At 35.8% G+C, this 23290-nt stretch overlaps 1 protein-coding gene across 1 annotated transcript; it reads right to left on the bottom strand.

Moving 5' to 3' along the window:
- Window positions 1-5743: 5743 nt before the first annotated feature.
- On the bottom strand, window positions 5744-22804 carry LOC104405094 (A-kinase anchor protein 6-like; the record flags this gene model as incomplete). The annotated part of the gene is made up of 3 exons (XM_010013694.1): window positions 5744-5907; window positions 7115-7211; window positions 22682-22804. Coding segments are annotated over 3 exons (384 nt in total), but the record flags the coding sequence as incomplete, so codon positions are not given.
- Between the last annotated feature and the right edge of the window lie 486 nt (window positions 22805-23290).

Raw genomic sequence — 23290 nt, 5'->3', positions numbered from 1 at the left:
TGACAGATCAAGAATACTGTAATGTCACGTACTAAAATACCTAAAGCCAAGTAAAATAATAACTGTAGACGTATTTTTTCCTGGTAGAGCAGAATCAACAGCGTTGTTTGTACTTAAGAGTGAGATTACAAGTATCTTTAGTCTAGACTTCCAAGTTCCAAAAGATTCAGAATTGAAATGTCACATGAATGATTTTAAACTGTTCAGCTGTTAGGCACAATACTATTTATGTACAGACAGCATTTTAAATATTCAGCGATTTAAGACTATGCCTCAATGGCAACACAGGAGAACCTTCTGTTCTAATTACAGGAAATGACTTCCCCTATTACCATCTTTTGAAGTAGAGAACGGTGAGACACAGACTTGCTGTAATACTTTTCGGCACTGAAATATTTTCTGAGGTATTATCAGGTATTTTATTAATCAGTGAGAAGTAGTAAATATTTAACTGTGCCCAAGACTATTCAGTTGTTCTGAAGAGAAGATACTAATATGTTTAGCTGAAACTGCAAAGAATTAAGGTGTTAGATGGTAATGACTAGTACTGGAAGTAAGCCTGGATAAAGATGGTTGGAACTTCACCATAATTTCTGATCTATAAGGTGTTGCATTCGCTGCATAAAATACTCTTGTTTCTAGATAGGAATGTGCCTCATTATAGACACATTAGAGGAAAAAAATTACTTCTTCTAAAGCATAAATAGCAACTTTCTTCTGCATTTATTTTCCAAGGAAAGACTTGATATAGCCATGAGACAACCATAGAGCAGGAGGGCCTGTGTATCACCAGGTGAAATATCCTTTCCATATACCTGTAAAATGCCACAGGTGGAAGTGTGATTTCAATTTCATTATCTTTCAAATTGTTAATGAAGAAGTAATGGCTATTTAGTTGACATTTTGTTCCACAATGTTAAGAACATGAGTCACAAGATGGAATGCATATGTCTGATCTTGAGTTTGTGCATATGAAAGACAGAGAGAGGCTGTAAGTTAAATTAATACAGTTTGAGATATGAACTTTTAAAAGTCCCCTGTAACTTAACTTCAGCAACACAAATAAAATAATCCCTCTAGCATATGCTATTCCAGCCTCTTCAGTAGAAGCAACTAAGTCAATGAGAAGAGAATGAAGGCCAGTATCGCATACCATTTGACAAGTTCAAAGCACTGACCACTACAACAACATATGTAGTACCCCAGTTGCGTACACTAGAAATCCAGTTTCCAAAGTGGATATGTAAGTAAAGCCACTAGATTCTGAAATCATGCTCTGTTGACAATATTCAAGATTGCCTATTTTTAAATAATGGAAGATACCAGAAAAAAATACCAGTGTGCTGGCTTTAATATTAGAGTACATGCATCATACTGATGCCTGCAGATTAGAAATCTAGGGCTGATAAAAGACACTGAGAAAAAGCAGAATTTCTGCCCACAAATATTATATTTCTCTGCACTGACCATGAAGATGCCAAACCACTTCATTTGTACATTCCTTTTGTATCAAAGAATTAATCTAAATGTTGTAGTCATAGCAGTGTGATTGAATGGCCAGGATAAGCTACAAGTCTGAAGTAATAAGGAAAGGACTTTTACCATTCTCTAGTATTTGCCTTGTCTTGTTGTCCATTTCTGAAATTTATCCTCATATTAATACACAGAGCAGGACATAATTGTTCTGGACTGCAGTGTTTAGGCCACCCGCTAAGTCTGAGGCCAGTGTCACCATAAAACTGTCAAGGAGAATTCCCAGAATCACAAACGGGTAGATACTAAACAGCTTCACCAAGTTTTAGGTTTTCGTCTTGAAAATCACCTTTCTGTATATTCAACACTCTCTGTTTAGAATGGCTGTAAAAACTGTGAAATTATGAACAACTGAGTAGATGGTGATCCTGGAAGTGAGGGATGCTTAATTACATATCAAGAGGAAATTACACTGGTTTTCTTTTTCCATTTACATGAAGGTTTGTTTAACCACTTTGAACTCTATTATCCTATTATTTCTGTGATTTTAGGTTAACTTTATTGAACATATTTTTACCACCTCTTCTAATATTCTTCATATCCTTACTGCTTCTATCATTAACCCGCTTACAGACAAGTCCACTAGACAGCTAAAATAATCTTTCTGAGTGCTTTATACCTGAGACATCTAAATCAGATTTCAGTGTTATAAACATTAGGCCAAATGCCCTAACCAGTTCCATGCTTATTTCTCTGAAGCTGGGATGGAAAAGTAGAAATGTTTTTCAGTAATACAGCAATTATTATGGAAAGGAACATGTCCAGCAGTACAGGCTATATATTTACTTCTGGAGTATACCATTATTCTCTTAACCTACCAGCCTTTAAGGTCTGATCATAGAATCATAGAACTCGAGGTTGGAATAACCTCAAGGATCATCTGGTCCAAACTTTCTTGGCAAAAACAGCCTAGGCAAGATGGCTGAGAATCCTGTACAACTGAAGCTTAAATGTATTGAATACTGGGGAATCCACCACTTCCCTGGGGAAATTATTCCAATAGCTGACTGTTCACATTGTGAAAAATTTTCCTTTTGTGTCCAACTGGAATCTCCGAAGGAGTAACTTGTACCCATTAGCCCTTTGTCCTTTCCTTATGACTCCTTGTAAAAAAAGAGTTTCCATCTTCTACATTGTTACCTTTTAAATACTGATATTATGCTCTGAACTGTTACAAAACAAAACAAAACAACAAAAAAAAAAACAAAAACAAACCCACCAAAACCAAAAACCCAAACAAAGAAAACCACAAAAAACCCAACAAAAACCCAAAACCACCCAAAATTTAATTCAAACATTTATGCGCAGAACAGAACTATCCAGATCCAAAAATTGTAGTCATAACCTAACTGTCCAAACACATGCTGGGAGTAGAACTTACAATTGACCCTAAGAATACTATTCCATACAATTTTCGGTGAAGGAGAATGTCTACTATGGGCAAATGATACTAAAGATGTGTATACTTTTCAAGGACATTAGTTACACTATTAACTAACAAGCTTTTCAGAAAAAAATGAACTTTTCCACAAAACTCTAAGTTAAATAGACCAGGCAGTAACACAGCCACTAGATAAGAAAGCATATCATGTTATTTTTCAACACCACTCTTTACTGTTTATTGAAAGCAATACTGTTCCAGTAGGCCTCCCTTGATGGACAAGAAATGGCCCACTTATGAAGAGATCAGTTATAAAACAAGTGCTCTCAGACATCTCCAGAAAATGAAAAAACACAAGATACGCACATATATGCAAAAATTCCTTCAATTTTCCAGATATTTTAGAATATTACTTACTAATTCCACCAGGAGAAAACCCCTACTATTAGCTAAGCGTCTTAAGACTGTCAGATGTATTCCATGTCATGTTTACTACCCATAATGTTAGATCAGTACTTGTTGGAATGTATCATGGCAATTCTGAAGTTTATTTGTAAAAGTACTTCTCAATGGGATAAGAAGGCAAAACATTGTATCTTGCAATTTAATCTGAATACAGTCATCCTTTGTTTATTTATAAAAATGACAGAGTAATAGTTTTAGTAAATACTTGAAGACATATCAGCATTTTTCTAAAATTGTACAGAGAATGCAATACATTAGAAGATCTTATGCATCAGAAATATTTAAAATCCTTTAAGCCTTCTATAGCAATCACTATAAACCACTAGGAAACTTACACACAAGAAAATGAAAAACTTTATAAGCATAATCTGGATTCTTGAATACAAACATTGACAATATATTTCTAAAGTGCAGAATGTTCCTCTCTCCCACTCTCTATTGTTTGCATAAAGGATGCCAAAGTGGTATGAAAACATGTTTAATAAATCCTAAGGGAAAAGTTTCCTAGGGTCTTTGAAATTCCTCCTTTTCCTATTTCTTTACAGATTTCTAACACCAACATTATTCCTGCAGCTTCTCGAAGGCAAAAAGAAAAATACCCTCTAGATATAATCTTTAGAATTCCTATTATACTTCTCAAGTTCCTTTTGGCTTTTGAAATAAATGCAAACTGAAATCTACAGTTATGCTGTCAACCGTATTTTAATTTTAGTTCCTCTTTCATCATGAAGAAGTAGATGGTATTTGAATTTATATACTTTTGTTTTTAACTGTAACCTCCAAAAAAAAAAAAAAAAAAAAAAAAAAAAAAGGTATTGCTTCAGGTTCCTCTCTAAGATAAAAAGCACAGGGCAAGGAGTTACTATGTATCTATATGAAAAATTTACTGCAACATAAACCATGCCTCCATTTCTCCCTTTTCAAGCAAATATTTAAATATAATTATTCCAAGCTAGGGATTCCACAATTTCCATAGCAAAATCAAGCTGGATTATATGACTTCTTTTTTTTTGTGATAATTTTGATTAAGCAGTTAGACTTTGGCCATGGATGAATCAAGCTGTTCAGAGATATAAGGTCATATTAACTTTGAGATAGTCTGTTTTACTTTAACAGACCTAGCTATGAAATTAAGTGTTGCTCCCTTGCCCGCTTCCTAAAGTAAGAACTATGTGACACAGGATCATTTTCTACCATGCAAGTGAGGAGGAATATAATTCCAGGTTGTGTCTTCTGCATAAATGTCTTTTCCTGTATTTTTGTTTTATTGTTATCCTTGGCTTCTTCCTCCATCATCTGCAAAATATTCTTGCTATGTAGAATTATGTTAAGAAAAAAACAGAACATTTCATGTCATCCTAACAGTCACTGTGCAAACTACTCTCTAGGAATTAGTGAGTATCAATACAAAGAATTGTCTAGCATCAGAATCTGAAAATATACTCAGCACAGCCATCCCAGTTATTTATAGAAATAGGAACCATGAATTTTTCTATAAATTTCAGCCTGCTGCATGCCAAGATGTTAAGAGTTATTGAATTGCTCTGCTGCATATTCTTTGCTTAGAATGCATTGGAAAAATCAACACTTTCCAATGCAAGCTCTCCCAACCACCTTTGCTTACTAATGATAGTAAGAAAGGTCATGAACCATATGCCATACATACACACATACCATGGTGCTTGCACCAATTTGAATAAGTATTTTTTGTATTTAAAATGCTGTTACAAATATTAAGTTTGGCAACCGGTAAGTACTATAGCCCTCTTTAATAATTAATATTCACAAAATGATGATAGGCATCAATACCTTATTCTTAAAGTACTTGTATTCAACACATGGAGGACTTAAACTCAGAGCAAAAAGATTTGTGAAAAGGCATATGACCTTCTTCCCACTGCAATGGCCATCCCCTAATTAAGCAATGCATCTGATAGTCATTAACAGGAATGAGATAATGAATCACTTTCTCTCTTCTTTGTTAATTTGCTGTAACCAAGCGGCTAATGGATGTCAGAGCTGAGTGATTGCACTGATTATAGTGATTTATAGTCACAACAAAACAATTTAAAACCATTCTGATTATTCATGTTAAAGATGCTTTATGTTTTGTTTACTAAATGTTTTATGTTCCCCCTCATGCCCCTCTACACAAAATGAGACAGGTCTTCCTGGAAAACTTGAAAGTTCTAAGATTTTTTCATTGTTTCAGAGTAAGGCATTTCATTTTGTTTATTAAAAAAAAAAAAAAAAAGTTTACCCAGTGGAAATGAAAAGCCTTAGGGTGGAAAGAAAACTTCAGTGGTGCCTAGTTCAAAAGAAGACGGAAATAAGAGGAAATAAGGCAAACTTCAAGCCACTTACCTTAGGGCTCCCAGTCCCTTCCTCATTCTCTGCAGACACATCAGTAGCCAGTATCTCTGCTTTGATGATATCCAGGGCCCTAAGAATCCAGCTGTGTTGCCGTTTGATTTGCCTCTGTAGTTCCTTCCATTGACTTGCAATCATCTGCAGCATGTCCTTCAGTCCTTCTCCAAAACGAAGGAGAAAAAATGTAAAGGCTGAAAACTCAACTGCATCTTTAAATGTTTATTCTTTAAAGAATAAAAGCAATAATAATTCTAATGTATTTTCTCAGCAATAAATCCAAGCATTACTATAGTTCATACTGCAAAACAATGCTATAAGGTCAAATCATGTCTTTTAGCTATCTTGTTAAATTTTGATCACGTTTCAAGAAGAGGAAAATCCCACAAAAACTGTGATTTCTATGCAATGGGGAACGCTAAGTTAATCTTAACCTCCAATATCTAGTCTTTATCTCAAAACATTTCATAGTCTTCCAAAAACATTTTTCTTACCTCTGACTCCTGGAAATATCTTCTGTAGTTTACACATTACTATTTCTAAGAATATAATGATATGCACCATCATTCTCTGCTATGGCTTCTATACCTTTTTGGAACTATACACAGAAGTCACTCATTTCCTATAGCTTTCATATTACACAGATCTGTCTCATGCTATGAAACAATAGAGGCACAGACCAAAGAGAAACTTCAACCTGGATGAAAACCATGCTAAGTAGGCCAAAATTAAAATGGCATTCCATAGCAATATAGGCTGGTTGAAACTGTATTATCATACAAGTCACACAAACACCTAACAATATAGGTGGTAGTGGGGATAAAGGAAAATCAGTATCTCTCTTCCCCTCCTCTTGATTTAAGGCCTCTACAGAAAAAGACAAGCCTAACCAAAGGAAAAAGGTATTTTTAATTTTAATCTATTCCTCATAAATGTATTAAAATCAATGTGAGAATTAGTTTAAAGTGGCTAAATAAAGCTTTACCGATGCAATTACCCATGCAGAATAGGTAAATATTTATATATGTATTTGAAATCCTAATTCATTATCTTAATGTTATTTCCATAGCACCTACATCATAGAATGTGTCAGTGTGAAGTTTTCAATGATGTGGTTTCAATTGAAACTCAGCTGAGCAGCAAGTCCAAAATAAAATGAACAGACTATGTGAAGGCAGTATTTCATTTTATAAGTATCACTGCATTGTATGCAGTATATGAAACATTTATAAATCTTGAAGGTCAATCTGATAATGTAAATATTAATAATACATAAGGAAGTGAATATATGCAGTAATTTACAGCAATGCTTCTTCATTCTTTAATAGTCTGAAGACATAAAGACTTGCAATATTTCAGAGGATTTACCTGATTTGTGAGATACAATAAGCTCAAGAAGTTGACGTCCTTCTTCTACCACTGCTTCTTTTAAAGCACAGTGGCTATCTACATTCAACTTAAAACTCTGGAAAAAAAAAGGGGGGGGGGAAGAGAGAGAAAAAATCTCAGTATCAGACATTGGAGAGGCAGTTATCATAAAACACATGTACAAATCCACTTGCTGCTTTTTATCAAGAACCACATCCCCATTTACCCAATAGCCAAACTCATTTGCAATACTAAAAGCTATTGATATTTTGGATCTGGGCTCAAAATGTTTCCATTAGATCAGCAAAGTGCATCTGTGTTGAAACAGCTGACAAATCTAGAAATTCATTAGGTTTTATGAAAAGTCACAACCCGTAGGCTATATCTGGAGTAACAGTGTTCTATAAAATACACTAAATTTATGCCATCACATATGAGCTCTGGTTTTTTCAGATTTCTTTGAAATGTTGGTGATAGCACTATTTATGAAACCATAAAAAAATTACAGCATTGAATATATTGGCCTTATGTGCACTCATACAAATCTATTAATATTGTGTTTCTGAGTTAACTCTCATATTGGTTTTCAAAGAACAAATCAGACTGCTTTAGATCTCTGCATTCTTAATTTGCAAAGCAACTATTTTTCCTCCTTTTCTCACTAATATTTTTACTGTTTTACAAAGGACCTCTGCTTTAAAAGTGATTAAAATATTTTGATTCTTTTTTAGATTATTTTTTATTTTTACAAAACGCATTAAAATCTAGTAATAAAGAGAGGAACTGGAAACATGATCTACTATATGTTATGCTATTTCATACACCTCTGATACCTTCGACAAATTTGTGAACTTTTACACTTATACTTGAGTGTAAGAGAAACAAAATAGAAGAAAGGGGTACTTGCTGTATTTAACCATAAATCATGTGCAGCCCTGAACACACACGTGCAACTCCTAGTCTCTGAAAAATCTACAGAATGAATGAAAACAATATTTGACCACTTGGAATAAAACAGTTTTGCCTTCTCTTGGGAATGAGTTAACTGGCAGAGATGAAAAGAGACTTTGCAAGTGCACACTTGGGGCTTCTGGTTTTTATAAAACTTACTTATATTTCCCCAAATACTAGTGACCGTGCTAGTCCTGAAGTAGCAGACACCACAAAATACTCAAAAGCCCTCATTTCTTAGGAAAGCAAATGTTTCCCTTCTTTCTTAACTACTGTAGTCAGGCTGATTGGCATAGCAGAAAATAATATTGCCAGAACTGTAATAAAATGATGTTCTTTTACTGTATTTGTCATGGTTGAAAGAGGTATGTTGCTCAGACAGACTCTTTAACAGTCTTTCAGGCCGCAATGTACCTGACAGTGACAGAATGTTTTTGAGAATTCTCCATTCAAATAAAGAGCATTAAACAGAAATTTTGCTACCTTCAGCATTTTCTCTAGCCTAATTTTCCTTGTACGGGCATCTGAAAATATTGGTTTGTGCGAGCTAACAAATGGGTCAGCCAAGAGATGTTAAAAAGGAAAAAGGACGACTAGTTTATAGCTGGCCCTTTCTTAAATCTAGAGTTTTATGACCCCAAATCTAGAAGTTCTTTTTCCTTCATAAGAGCATGTCTAAACAAGCACTAACAATATTTAATTTACTGTTTACTTAAAACAGGCTTATACTGAATAGTTTGTAATCATGCACTTCACAGGAAATGCACTATGTGTGTGCCTTACACAGCAAAAGAGAACCTAAAGGACCTGAGAGTAGGTTGTGTAATTTCATATAATTGAAGTTGAGTATAGATGCAGCTGGATGTGGCAGTGTCTCGAGATGATATGGATGTGTTTGATAGGAAAATTGGAAAAGATGAGGTATTCTTCTTCATTAGGAAAAAAAAAAGATTCATTTAACATAACGCACCAGATACTACAATACAGCTTGATTTTCAGGTGCACCTATTAACCAGTAACAATGTTAAACTGAAGAAGCAAAATATGATGAATAAAGATGGGGCCAAACTTTTGGATTTTGACTAGCACTATTCTCCTTGTGCAAAATTCTGATTTTATGGATAAATTATGCAAGGCACAAAGACTGTGAACATACATGAAATCTAGCAGAAGTAAACGCTTATTAGTACACAGGCACTATGTCAAGGTTTAACTCCAGCCTGCAATAAAGCACTACACAGACACTTGCTCACTCCCCTCTGGTGGTTTGGAGAGAGAATTGGAAGAGTAAAAGTGAGAAAACTCATGGGTTGAGACAAAGGCAGTTAAATAAGTAAAGCAAAGCCACACATGCAAGGAAAGCAAAACAAGCAATTCCACTTCCCAATTGGCAGGCAGGTGTCAGCCATCTCCATGAACGCAGGGCTCCATCATGCCTAACCATTACTTGGGAAGACAAATGGCATCACTCCAAATATCTCCCCCTTCCTCCTTCTTCCCCCAGCTTCGTACCAGCATGATACAATATGGTATGGGATATCCCTTTAGTCAGATGGGGTCAGCTGTCCCTGCTGTGTCCCCTCCTAACTTCTTGTGCACCCTCAGCCTCCTGCTGGTGGGGTGATGTGAGTTGCAGAACGGTCCTAATTCTGTGTAAGCACTGCTCAGCAATAACTAAAACATCACTGAATTATCAGCACCGCATGAATCTAAACCACAACCCTATAGTAGCTACTATGAAGAAAATTAACTCTATCCCAGCCAAAATGACCACACATCAAAAGGAGGGAGCTATTCATGTAAGTATAAATACCAACAGAAGCAAAGGAAATTGTCAGTTGATTTAGTGAAGCATGACTTTTGGCTTTAGAGTTATAGATGTGTATATTATTTCTTATGGGTGGTAATTTCCTAAGTAAAAGGAACAGATGGACAAGGAACACTGGAAAGAATAGCCCTCAATCAATGCATCAGTATTCATGGTTCCTAATACCTTTGGGACTAAAAGCATGACACATGAAAAAGGCAGAGTTGAAGATGTAACATGTATTAAATGTTTATACAAAGGAGAGATGCAGATTTGCACAGCTAAAGGTAAAAGAAGACCAAATATTTGAAATGGAGGAGGACCCTCGAACACAGGGGTCCTCTCTCACTCTAGATATTTCCCGTTCCCTATTGTTTACTTAGGGCATTTTGAAAATTGTCACTCTAACAGCGTGTGACCCAGCTACTCTGATCCCCTCCTCTGCTGATCTTCCTTGATAATGAATGGAGCCTTTGCATCTGAAGAGAGGAAAGGAGAAGAGGAGGGAAGTCAATTAATCAAAGCCATTTTTCTAGACACATTTGCAGCTATGGGGCAGTCTAAATATCACACACAAGCACATATACATTATGGAAAATGCATGTGCATTGGCCCGACAGCAGCTTTTTAAACAACACATTAATGTCATCCCTTGTATTATAGTTTACAAGCTGTAACAAGCAAAATTTCCTTACAAAGTTCTCTGCACTTTTCCCAGTCACCATGCACCTATATATAAATATCAACTGTTCTCACTTAGCAAGAAAGGAGAAGTGAGACAGGAATCATGCAGTTTTGTTAAAGCTACAGAACTGTAAATAAATAGGAATAAAGGCTCCAAAAGCACAAAGTCCCAGGAGCGCTACTCTTCTGTTGACTGGACAGAACAAAGGAGCCCAGCCTTCACGAAATGAAGCTGCTCCCTGACTTTTAGGAAACTGATCCATCAGACAAAAATACTGCAGAAGCTCCATAGGGGGAAAAGCTGCACTTCCTGACCTATACTGGGTCCTGAACACACTAAAAATGAGACAACTTTTCCAGCAGATAATAATCTCTACCTCTCAGCTTATTTGTCTCGACAACTAGGGATGAGAAAAAAATATTTGAAAAAAATATTTATTTGAAGTTCTCCATAGGATTTATTTTATAGCTGCAGATACTTAAATTCAGGAAACTTCTGTTGAGTGGGTATCCTGCAGTATGTGCATATTGAACTCTGATATGCAATCTTTCACTGTTTTGCAACCCGCTTTTCTTAGTAAATCCTTGCAATTTGGTAAAATGCAATGTGGGTCTTGACCTATTCATATCTGTACTAAGGATAGTCAGCTATTAAATACAGTTATTTGCAGAGGCACATAGACTTGGTATAAGTATGCCTTTTTTCTAAGTCATGATGTGTCCAACACATTATTTTCAGTGTGGTTTGTGTCTCTGAAACTCAAATAAGCAACTAGGTATCACATACACATAAGTATAGATTAGTTTAAATGACGCAGCAGTTTACACCTATTGCCAGATTAAGATACTGTATTAATAGAAATATTTAAATTTTCTCAGTCAATCATAGTATTACCATGTGTGGTGTATGGGGTGCCCCTGATACCTAATTTTTCTCAGGTTCATTTCTGATGTGTTTAAATACCTTTGAGAAAAATATCACTGCTGCCAGGGCATTTATTTTTTAGAGCAATCGTACAAAAAATTGAAATTATTTAAGTGACCTATGATTTTAGAATCGGAAAGAGAAAGTTTAATCAAAATTTCCTAATAGTCACTTGCATTTCTATATTTAGGCACCCTTGAATTTTGGCTAAGAATGTATCACTTATAACACTCACTGTGACAGATATAATTCAATTTTGAAGTTTAGAGTGATGGGAACAGTTTCTGGTACAAAAGAAATGGGATTCATTGACTGAGAATCTGGAAGGATAACCAAATTCCCACAAGTATTAACAGCAATGTGTGTTTTGATAGAGAGACAGGTTCAACAGACAGTAAAATCATAAAACGATGATGGAACAAACACGTGCCATGTATTAAATCTATGCTATATACCAATAATCTCCAAGAAAAAAAAATGTTGAAAATTTCATTCAAAATCTCTTTTTAACTTACCACATTTCATTTGTCTTAAAAAGAATATGACTTAAAACAGATCCTTAAATTTTTATATAAGAATATAAATTCTTACATTCTTAATATACTGTTACTTTTGCAACTGTATTGGTCATGGCAGAGTTACCTCCCAATAGCTTGCTATAAAAAAATACCAAGATATCAAGTAATTGAATTCAACTAATGGTTATGGAAAGGTAGGGGGTTTTTTGTTTTATTTTTTTCTTGAGGACTTCTAACCACACAGAAAGTTCCTGTTTGGTCACTGCCTAGTATTTACGTGCACAAGTTAATAACCTAACAATCCATGTAATAATGAGTGGTATTTCCATACTCCTGAACACTACCTATCAATGACATTTAGTAAATCAAGAAAATAACTACCATGTACACTGCCCTGATATTAACATGAAAATGGTAATATATATTTAGCATTCTAATGACATAATATTAAATACATAATTAATTGGTCAACGGTTATATAAAATGGATATTAATATGCAATTTGTACATGGAAAAAGATCCTATCTTCTGTGAAATAGTGCATTTCACACATTATGTTTACAAATGTATCATAAAATTATTTGACTTTTTAACAATTGGGAAAGATCTTATTTAGGAAAGCCTCACATTCTTCATTGGGGACATAAAGCCTACTTAGTATTAGAAATCACTAGTATATTTTTTGCCGGGAATTAAATGTTATATATGAAATGGATCAAGTCAATTTGAAGTTCAAGTTCAGGTCAGAACCTGAAATTGAAGTCCAGGTCCAAGTCAAGTCTCCTTTGTTCAGGTTTCCATAAAACCTAAATGACTATAAAGAATTTTTTATTTAATTCTTTGCTTTTAAGCTGGTTTTTTATCTGAATGACACTCCACCTGTTAAACAGCACATAAGCACTATGAAAATGCTTGCTGCAGTTCCATAGTTAAGGTTTACTTTTACCACAATGGTAGGGAATCTACCTTTATTTTTTAAGGAGAACATGGTGAATCGTCCTCTGAAGCTGCAGCATTCACTAAGGGTCTTTTTCTACTCTCCTTAAGACTGAGACCATATCTTCCCTATAACAATGATGGCCAAATTATTAACCCAGGTCCCAAATTATTAACCCAGTTCCTCTGCCGAATTAAGAAAGGAAATCAAAAAATAACCATGGGAGATGCAAAAAAAACATTTACCAATCAAGACCTCCATTTATGTCCTGAATTTTTTATATTTCTGATGAAATCTTGGGCATTGCAAACTCTAAAACACATAGAGCAATTGCACTAATTCTAGTACTTAAAGTGTGAATGATATTATGCCTCTGAGAGACATAGCACAGAACTCATGGGAGTGCACCATAGCTCTTGGCAGGTAAGTAAAAGAAATATAGTTTAAATGTTGCTGAAAGTGTGCTTGTTTGTCCCTTGAGATCCTGGCATTATATTCTTTTAATGATTTCCAATCTCAGAATTTTTTAAAAATATATTTAATTTTACTTTCAAAACTAAATTACAGACTATATCTGTATTGACTATACTGGTATACTAAAATTTCAGGCAACACTACATTTTAATAAACATAAAAATTACAATTCGCAGAGTTCCTCCAAGAGCATCATGCAGTTTATTAATACAAAAAACATTACTTTCAAATCCAATTTTTAAAGGTGTTTCTAAAGTTGTTGCAATGATAAATTAATGTAAAGGGCATGACTAAGTTGTCATTCAAAAAGTGATTATTCTGCAATTGATATACAGCTTCTAAGTCAGAACTTATGTGAAATACTTTTTCACTGAAATTTCCCTATCAAGTTAGTTCAGAAGTTTGTTCAAACACAATGGCAGTTTGGTTTCATTGTATTATTATAGGCTCTGAATCCCCTGCATGTAAACAATTTCTTCTGCAGGCCAGGCACACAATGGACCCAGTGGAATCCCTAACATTCACTGCTCAAACTTACAGTATCTGTGTTTTGGGATACACCAGCACCCAAGAGTTTTACAGTTTTGAGCGGTGATACATTTTTAATACTGCCAAATCACATTAACCTGCCTTGTTCAGCTTCACCCACAAGTGCAAATGAATGAAAACATTTCCTGAAGTCTGAATTCAAACAAACAAACAAATGAAAAAAACCCAAAGAAAAAAGGCAAAAAAACCCAAAACAAAACAAAACACAACCAAAACAGAGCAATACAGTTCTTGAGACACAGATCAAACTTGTTTATACATTATATTTCCATACACTTAGATCAAAAGACTTCAAAATCCTCATAAGTGATAGAGTTTAGATTCTGGACACTACAATTTTCCCTTCTCCTTCAGTAGAAGAAGCAGAGCTACCTTAGAATGACATCCTAATATGCTTTGCCACTGGTTTAATGCCTCCACTGTCCAGAAATAGCTACAGCTCTCAGAACTAGAAAAGCTGGGACAGCCTCCTGTGGAGCTAGTTAACAACTACTATGCTATGGGCAGGCCCAGCAGTGCTAACTTTAACTGTGGGTTCCTATCGCCTTCCTATGCACAGCTCTGTAAATTTCAGGTGGTAGTAAAGAGGAGAAAAGGAGTCCTGGGAAGGTTTGGTACAATCAAAAAAAACCCCAACAAAATAAATGTAATATTTTTTTTTTTCTTCACAGCTATATAAAGTACCTACACAAGGCCAGGCATCTAGAAATTTGGAAGACAGGTTTAGAAAATATTAGTACTCTTCAAGACATTCAGTCTCTGGGAAAATTATTAAGAAATTATTGGTTATCCTACAGGCTGGCTTGCACAGAATAAACCTCCCGAGTGGCAGTAGCTGGTAACAACAGCATGGGAGGACAGTAAATGGACAGTCCCTTCCTTCATTAAAAACACACATAGTGATAACGGATATTCATTACAACAGATCTCCTACTTCTGTGATGGTGGGAGTACAAACATAGCCCACTCCTTCTCCTTCCAAAGAAAAGATATGTCAGTTCTTCATTACATAACAACTTTATGGGAAACAACTTTAGATCAAGTGCAGTATTTCTGTATTTGTCAGGACAACAGTATTGTGATTAGTAGGATTTATACCTGGATTTTCTCTTATATACCTGATTTTTCTCTTATTTAGTCACCAAAAAAAGAAGTTGTTGAAATTCAAAAGAACAGTCCAAACAGTTTAAGAAACCTCTATTTTTTGCCACTGCCAGCAACCACACACTCTCTGGTTCCAGACTATAACACAAGTACATCCAAATATATTAAATGACAGCAGCATTTCCCTTTGATTCTCTCAGGCACTTTATCTCAAGAAACAGAAAAACTTACATAGAGGTTATTGGATTTACAGATTTTTTAAACTGAATAATAGTCTCAACTGACAATATACATGCATTCCCTTTGTTTAAGGTTGATGTCTTACTACCTATTAAGTCCTTTTACTCGCCTGTGTCATTTGAAATCTACTGGGTTTACTCTGTATCTCTGACTATCATGTTCTGCAGACTGTTTTCTATATAAAGGACATATATTCAGGAACCCATGACCAAAATACCTTCAAGAAAACGGCATAAAATTCAGAAATTCAAACTAACCATAGGCTAAACAGATTCAAACCAAAGTTGTTAGAGAAGCAAGAAATTAGTCCACTTATGGTGCTCAGACTCTTTAGCACCATCATACTGCAAATACTGTTGTGTATTTTGAGGAAAAAGTCAAAACTGGCTGCCATGGGCATTGGAAACGCCCATACAGCAAATGCCCAATACAGAACCTGAACGTTTCAAAGGCTTTAATACCTTTAATAAAATTACTGTTACCACCACTGTCACAAAGGCAGCCTGTAGATTAGCCCATGGCATGTGTATTTAACCTTAGTTTCATCAAGAACAGGTATTTAATACTTGTCTAAAATGACATTTTTCAGAAAATGAGATTTTCCAGGGAGATGAGAATGATATTTTTTCCCAGACATAGCAGACTTGTTACAAACAGACAATCAGTTATCATGAGATATCACAGAAGCATCATTACTTCACCAATACAATATCTTAAAAGTGAAAATACAATCTATTTTCTATACGAAAGCATTTGTTGTTTACAGCTAAGAAAGTGACGAGCCATGATGTGTCCAGAAACATTTATACTGGACACAAGAAAATTCTTTTTTCATTTCTCTTTAGATAACAAAACTCTCAAAACTCCCATAACTTAAGAAGAATTTGATTTTGGAAAAGAGTTGACATCTAAACTTTCTATACAGAAGAGAAGTAAATGCTACTGTGAATGATCTTGCACAATTTGTTTTGAAATACTAGTGATACTTGCTCTATGATATTTTTAATGCTTTAACATATGCAATAAATACAGTGACTGGGAAGGTTAATATAATGGAATGATACTGGGCTAAGAGCACTTAAATGTGACACAATACTTGTGACTAAATTGAGATAAAAATTACAGACAAGGATCACAAAATTTATTAGGAAAGAAAACCCAAGAAATTCTGATTCATGGGAATGATCATTTAGCTTATTCAAACAACACTTTGTACTGCATTGACTAGCAACTTGTACTATCTACGGAACAATCTTTGCTATTCTACTTTCAACTAAACAGAACATATACTTTTGCCTAAAAAAACCCCAAACAAATAACCATGGTGTAAACAATTAATTATTTTCAAGGAAGCCATCCTCCTCCATTCTTTCCATAAATTACAAACAATTCCTCTCTGCGCTATCTGGAGAAACAGGAAACCAGCGGCTGCCATCTTTTCTAATGGTATCTTATATCACAGTTACAATAAGACTAAAGTGAAACATTGAGAACAGCCCTGCTGAGAAGGACTTGGGGGTACTGGTGAATGAAAAGCTGGATGAGCCAGCAATGTGCACTTGCAGGCCTGAAAGCCAACTGCATCCTGGGCTGCATGAAAAGAAATGTGACCAGCAGGTCAAGGGAGGTGATTCTCCATCTTTTCTCTGCTCTGGTGAGACCCCTCTTAGAGTACTGTGCCCAGCTCTGGAGTCCTCAGTACAGCAAAGACATGGGCCTGTTGGAAAGGATCCAGAGGAGGGCCATGAAGATGATCAGAGGGATGGAGCACCTCTCTTGTGAGGAAAGGCTAAGAGTTGGGGTTGCTCAGCCTGGACAAGAGAAGACTCTGGGGAGACGCTATTATGGCCTTTCAGTACCTAAAGAGGGCTTAGAAGGGAGATGGGCACAGACTTTTTAGCAAGGTCTGATGCAATAAGACAAGGGGGAATGGTTTTAAACTAAAAGGCGGCAAATTCAGATTAGATATAAGGAAGAAATTTTTTATGATGAGGGTGTGCTTAAACACTGGAACAGGTTGCCCAGAGAGGTGTTAGATGTCCCATTCCTGGAAACATTCAAGGTCAGGGTGGACGGGGGTCTGAACAACCTGATCTAGTTGAAGATGTCCCTGTTCTCTGCAGGAGGTTTGGCCTAGATGATCTTAAAGGTCCCTTCCTATCCAATTCTATGATCCTCTAATTTGCTCTCCTCCAAACTGTACACTTACATGTAAGGCAGGTTACAGCCTTACCCAAAATGGCAAAAGGCAACTGCCACACTGGAAGAAATTACAACAACCTTGGAACCTCTGACCCTTCTGGTTTCGAAGAAAAACTGCAAAATCTATAATTTTTCTCTCAATCTCCCAAACATTCCCTGTACTCAAGATTTCAAAATTTTAATCTTATGGAAAATATGAAGAACGTTCAGAACAAAAATGCCTGACTGCTAGTTCTAAATTTCTAATAAGAATCTTTCTTAATTGGTTTTATCTCCATTGAAAAACACTGTTTGTCAACATCTACAAATGAATGCAAGAAGGATTAAAAGAGTTCCATCAAATAAGTTTAAAATAAGGTATTTTTCATGTGTAGGTTTCCATTTAAGAGTCTCATATTATCTAGTTCCAAGTAGGACACTAGACAAAAATGGCTTTGGTCAAAAGACCTAAGAGCACACTACAGTAATGTGCACAACTAGGAGTTGTTCAGCAACAAGAAAACAGAATACTGTGTTAACAAAGGCAAAAGTTAAGACTACAAACTTAAAAATCCCAGGCCTCAGCAAATGTAGTGCCTTTCACCTAAACCTTTTCCTCAGTGGTTTCTCACATTTCTTGATTTGCTAGCTTGCTCCTTTACTGCACATGTTCGTTGTAAAACAATGCGCCTTTTTCGGTCAGGGATAAAAAGCAGTAAAATGTCTACTCTGGCAAACAAAAATGGTCAAGAGCAACATGGTGAATTCTTATTTGTGAAGCTGCTAAGAAAGTCTGTTTGGTTTCACAAGCACAGCAGTACCATCTAGAGAGATGCTTTTAGTTCATAAGCTGCCTTCAAGACACTGTTTTTGATGAGAACCGATTTGCATACCACCAACTCTATCCTTAGAGTCTGCTAGTAGCTGATTTTGATCAGGGTGCCAATGGGCAAGAATCAGCATAATACAAAAGAAGACCTACAAAAGATAAAGCAAATCAGAAACCATTTTCAAAAGTTCAAAATAATTTTCAGAGGTTCTTTTTTGGTAAGGTCAATGAAGTGACCTTTTCATTAGGAAGTGATTTGCACCTAATCATTCACTACCTCACCTTTTTCTCTAGTAGGGCTGACTGAGGCCTTTGTGGCAAAGTAGATTTCTTCTGAAAAACACCTGTTTCATGAAAACATATTAGTGTTTTCAACATCTGCTGGCTTGGGTGGCTGTCTGCAGGGGTGCCAGAAGTCAAAGTGGTAGCAGCCCTCCCATCTCAATGGGAAACACACAGCTCCCAGATCAGTTTCACCAATGTTACTCAGCTGTGAAGACCCACAGAATTAAAAGAGTAATTTCAGTCGCTGTTCCAGGTGTCTCTGAGAGCATTTACATTGTGCTTTGGAGTTATCCAAAATGAAGCATATAGCAACTTCTGTTCTGCAGAAAATCAGGAAAGTGGGTTTTAAAGTTTGCAAGAAAACTGTCCTCCAAGCTGAAGACTGTCTATTTTGGCACATTCCAGACGTAGCCTACCTTTCAAATTGTAGGAAAAAAAATTATTCTCTTTACCAAACCATACAGTTACTTATCATGGCAAGATCTATGGAGTTTAAGTTTTAACTGTGATTTAAGAATAAAATTCCAATTTGGCCTACAGCTAGTAATTGCAAAATAAAGTGTATTTGCATATCAGGGCTGTGCCTGTGTGACACACAGTGCACTTAGTCATGAAATTCCTGGGTGGCCCAGGAATTTCCCAGCTAGTCTCTGCACAGAAGAGAAAATAGCCTGATTGGGAACAATGGGCCAGCTTGAGGAGAGGCTGCCTTCCACCTTCACAACAAAGTACTTCACTAATTATTCCAGGGGCTGTGGGACCTTCAGATGGTCACAGAGACGTCTGCAGACAGCTGTTGCTGAGCCAAGAGCAATAGACAGACACTACTGTATACTTCAAAGTGCTGATTAATATCCTGAGTGGACAATATTGCCAGACCAGGTATCAGAATTAACTAGAACAAGAGTTTGGGGAGTTCTAACAGCTTAAGCTGAAGACGTCATGCAAGGATGCTTGTAATAGAAACTTGCATTACTATCCTGTTCAAGATATCCTCATGTGAGCACTACCTTATGCAAACGTTCTAATAAGTGGAGGATGTAGGTTTCTTGTCGCATTGTGGTTTTCTATTATTATTTTTAATAAACAGACTTTTTCAGTGTCTGTGTAACACCATTTCTCAAGATGTCACAAATGTAGAAAAGCAAGGCTGAGTGAGGAAAGACTATAAAATTCAATTCTTTACCAAAAACTTACTTTGGACCCTAAAATGACAGCCAAGAATTTTACATGCTGAAAAATTTGGAGCATGTTCACAACTTTGTCCTTGTCTCCTCTGCAATACTTTTCCCAGCCAATAATGAAGCGAACAAATATATTTTTCTGTTTTCCTGCTCCCATATTCTCTTTTCTTAGATTTTGACAGCAGAGATTTAATTCATGAATGCAAAATATTCTCTCTTTATGGCACTAATTTTGTTACTGCAACAAACATATTTCCAAGAAAACAATATCACAGGTGGTGAAATTGATAATTTGTGCCAAAGGCTAAGGTCTTGTCTCTACTAATAAAAATACTAATCTACACTGAGTTTTCACTCCTTCTATGACCAGAAAATCTGCACCAGTGAAGAATCATAGTTACGGGGTTTGTTAGCACAGATCCAGAATATCAAAAAGAACCAACACATTTTCTTTTTTTTACAGGTTAGTTTGCTTCCAGTATCTCTACTAAGAACACTAAGTCTGGAACGTAAACTTGTGAAGTACTAAGACTTCTTTACTTCAACAAATCTTAGGTGAGCCTGACAGCATATATAACCTAACTAGCAAAAAAGAAAATGAGCACTATAAGGACCCTCACAAAGACTTTGATTGCCACTGTCTTGCAATGCTAAACCAAGAGAAATTTTAACATTGAGCTTAATGTGAATTGAAGTTCATATACTTCTGTTTAAACACAGATTAGGATTTCTGACAGACAAATGCCACTGAAAAACTGACAATCTAATTAATACAAGTAACTATCTTCCCCACTATAAAAAACGCTTTGTACTTTAATAGTTCAGTTCTGCTGAATAGACATGAATATGATAGCATATGTTTTGTGAAATCCAAAAGGAAAAGTCACAGTTTTTTTCAGGTGGTGCAATCATTTTTTTCACTGGCTATATATGCCATAAAAATGATTATAACATCATCAAATGGAAAATGAACTGTTCTTTAGACCTTTTACTTCTTTACAAAAGTAAAGAAAAAACCTGCCTTGTTTCATAACTTAGTTGTCCTGAAACACACAAAGATTTTCTTACCCCAAAGATATGAAGATATACGAAGTATAGCTGGGAGCTGAAGTACTTACAAGAGAAAGTGAAGTTGTACAGGTACCCACATGCTCATTTATTCTGACTACCTCTAGCAATGAAGGAGTTGCCTCTGGGCTACTACTCCACATTCCAGCCTGATAGATGGTCTTGGCCTCACCTCCCACAGAACCACAAGGCAAAGTTGGAAATCATTTGCCTACAAAACAGCTACTGTGCTCCTTCCCAAGGAAGAAGGTCAAAAAGAAACTGACTGTGACAAAGACTCAGCCTCGTGATTGCCCTGTTCCTGCAATACATTTCATCCAGTCGAGACTGAAAATTGCAATCCTACTCATAAAAACTCATCTCTCCAAAAGTTTCATGTTGCAGAGTAAGAGGAAAACAAATTAAAATGACCAATGCCTTTTCTGAAGTCTGGTCTTATAACGTGCTCTGTGTCTTCAAAGCACCTGTAAACATAATAGGATTCACAGGACTAAATATGTGCAGTACAAGGCAAAAATCCAAACTCTGTCACAACATCCAAAATCTGCAATATAAAATGAAAATGCAGGGTCTTCATCTTTGTACTGCATTTGATAGACTACCACAATGGGCACTTAATCTAGCGGCTGCCCACAGGCACTACTACAACAGAAATGTTTAAGAACAAAAGACATGGAAGAGTTTTCTGTATAGCTGAAATTCTGAAAACAATTTTCAGTTTGGTTCTAACTGTATATGTTGTTAATGTATACCTAATTAATTTAACAACGGTCACTCCAGTATTATGGTAGCGATTGGGATGCCATTATTTCCTGTAATGCATCATGTGACTTCCTGGGACGGTCAAATAATTTTCCACCATCAGATTATGAGAGACTGGAAATGAGACTGAGTCTTGAGGGTTGATGCTCTGTGTAGGTTCAGCTAATGCACTGTCTCATCTGGCTGGGGTGTCCAGGTCATTGGCTCAGAATACTGTTATCACTGGGTTTTCTTCCAATTGATACTAGCAAACCCTAAGATTTTGGCAAAGAGAGGGAATTTCCTAGCTCAATTTTCCATTCTTGTTTTTCCTTTTTACCACATAGAGTAGTCTACCTCTGAAGATACCCACCCATTGAACTGTACACATTGATCTCTATTCTCTACCTAGAGCACAAAATTTTGCTTTTGAGACATTAATGCCTGGTTTAATTTAGGTCTTTGTTTCACTTCCTCATAACCAGAAACAGCTCTCTGAAGAACTCAGTGAAAGTTTCATAAGGTTTATCAAATATTTCTCAATCTGTAATCATAGCCTGTAAAATATTCAGGAGTTTTCTACTTCCACCCAATGTTCTCTCTTTTTGCACAAAGACAAGGTTAGTAACAGTTGTATTAATTACACAATAGAAATGCACATCAAGTAAAATGATTATTTATTTAAAATATTTTAAAAGACTCTATACTATGCTAAACCTGTGGGAGAGAGATTATGATTTCTTACCAGTAAGAGTTCTGTCAATGTTACAGTGTAGTAAAAATCCTAGAATGATCAGCATTAAAAGTGCTATCCTTTCTGCTTTTGTTATTGTCATTTTCTTTCAGTTTTGGAGATGATTTCTGAACTGCAATGTAATTCTAGCTTTTAATTTCATTTTTATAAAGCTATCAGTATATATTTCAAAAACAGAAAATATTTTGTTGGTATTTTCATTAAAATAAACTGCAATGCTGAAGAACTTACATTAAAATATAGATGCACACTAGTAATTAAAAAATAATAACCAAATAAAAAGCACAGCAGAACACTTCAATTACTGATAGTAATCATAAAATAATCTTGTCCTACCAAGTGTGTCTCCAGGTACAGTTTAAGGCTGTCTGTCTCTGCTTTAGGAGGAGTCCAATTCTCTGTTGTTTCCATGGCTTCATTTAACCAGTGAATGAATTCATCCAGCTTGCTTACAAACTCCTTACCAGATAAGAAAAAAAGAAAGAACAAGAAAAGCATATTTGTTAGTAAAATGGCAATCTGAAAAATGTATGCTCCTTTTTTTTTCTTAAGCCAGGAGAGTACTGTACAGTAAATTTTTGCCTTTTGCAAGCATGCAAATCAAAAAAACAAATAGCAAGTGGCTTTCTAGGCAGAATGGTGTTTCTGGGGATAATCTAAGGTGGTATTTTGGGACAGGACAATGAGACATCCATTTGACAGTGATGAAATGTCGAAAATTATAAAGTTTTAGAAGATATGAGGAAGATACGTAAAAAGCTCTGTATACATTACAATAAAAATTGAACTGAAGACCTTGCATGGGGCAGACTGGGTATAGCATGAGCACCATTGGTTGAAGAAGTGCTGAACAATGCTGCATTAACAAGGCATACGTCAGTAGACTGAAGGAAGAAACTACTTGCCAGAACTTGGGTCTTGTGAATCATTGTGAACCTGTTTTGG

The sequence above is a fragment of the Nestor notabilis genome, unplaced genomic scaffold (assembly GCF_000696875.1).
Source record: "Nestor notabilis isolate BGI_N333 unplaced genomic scaffold, ASM69687v1 Scaffold5704, whole genome shotgun sequence".
Lineage (NCBI taxonomy): Eukaryota > Metazoa > Chordata > Aves > Psittaciformes > Psittacidae > Nestor > Nestor notabilis.
This window is presented reverse-complemented; position numbering and strand designations above follow the sequence as displayed.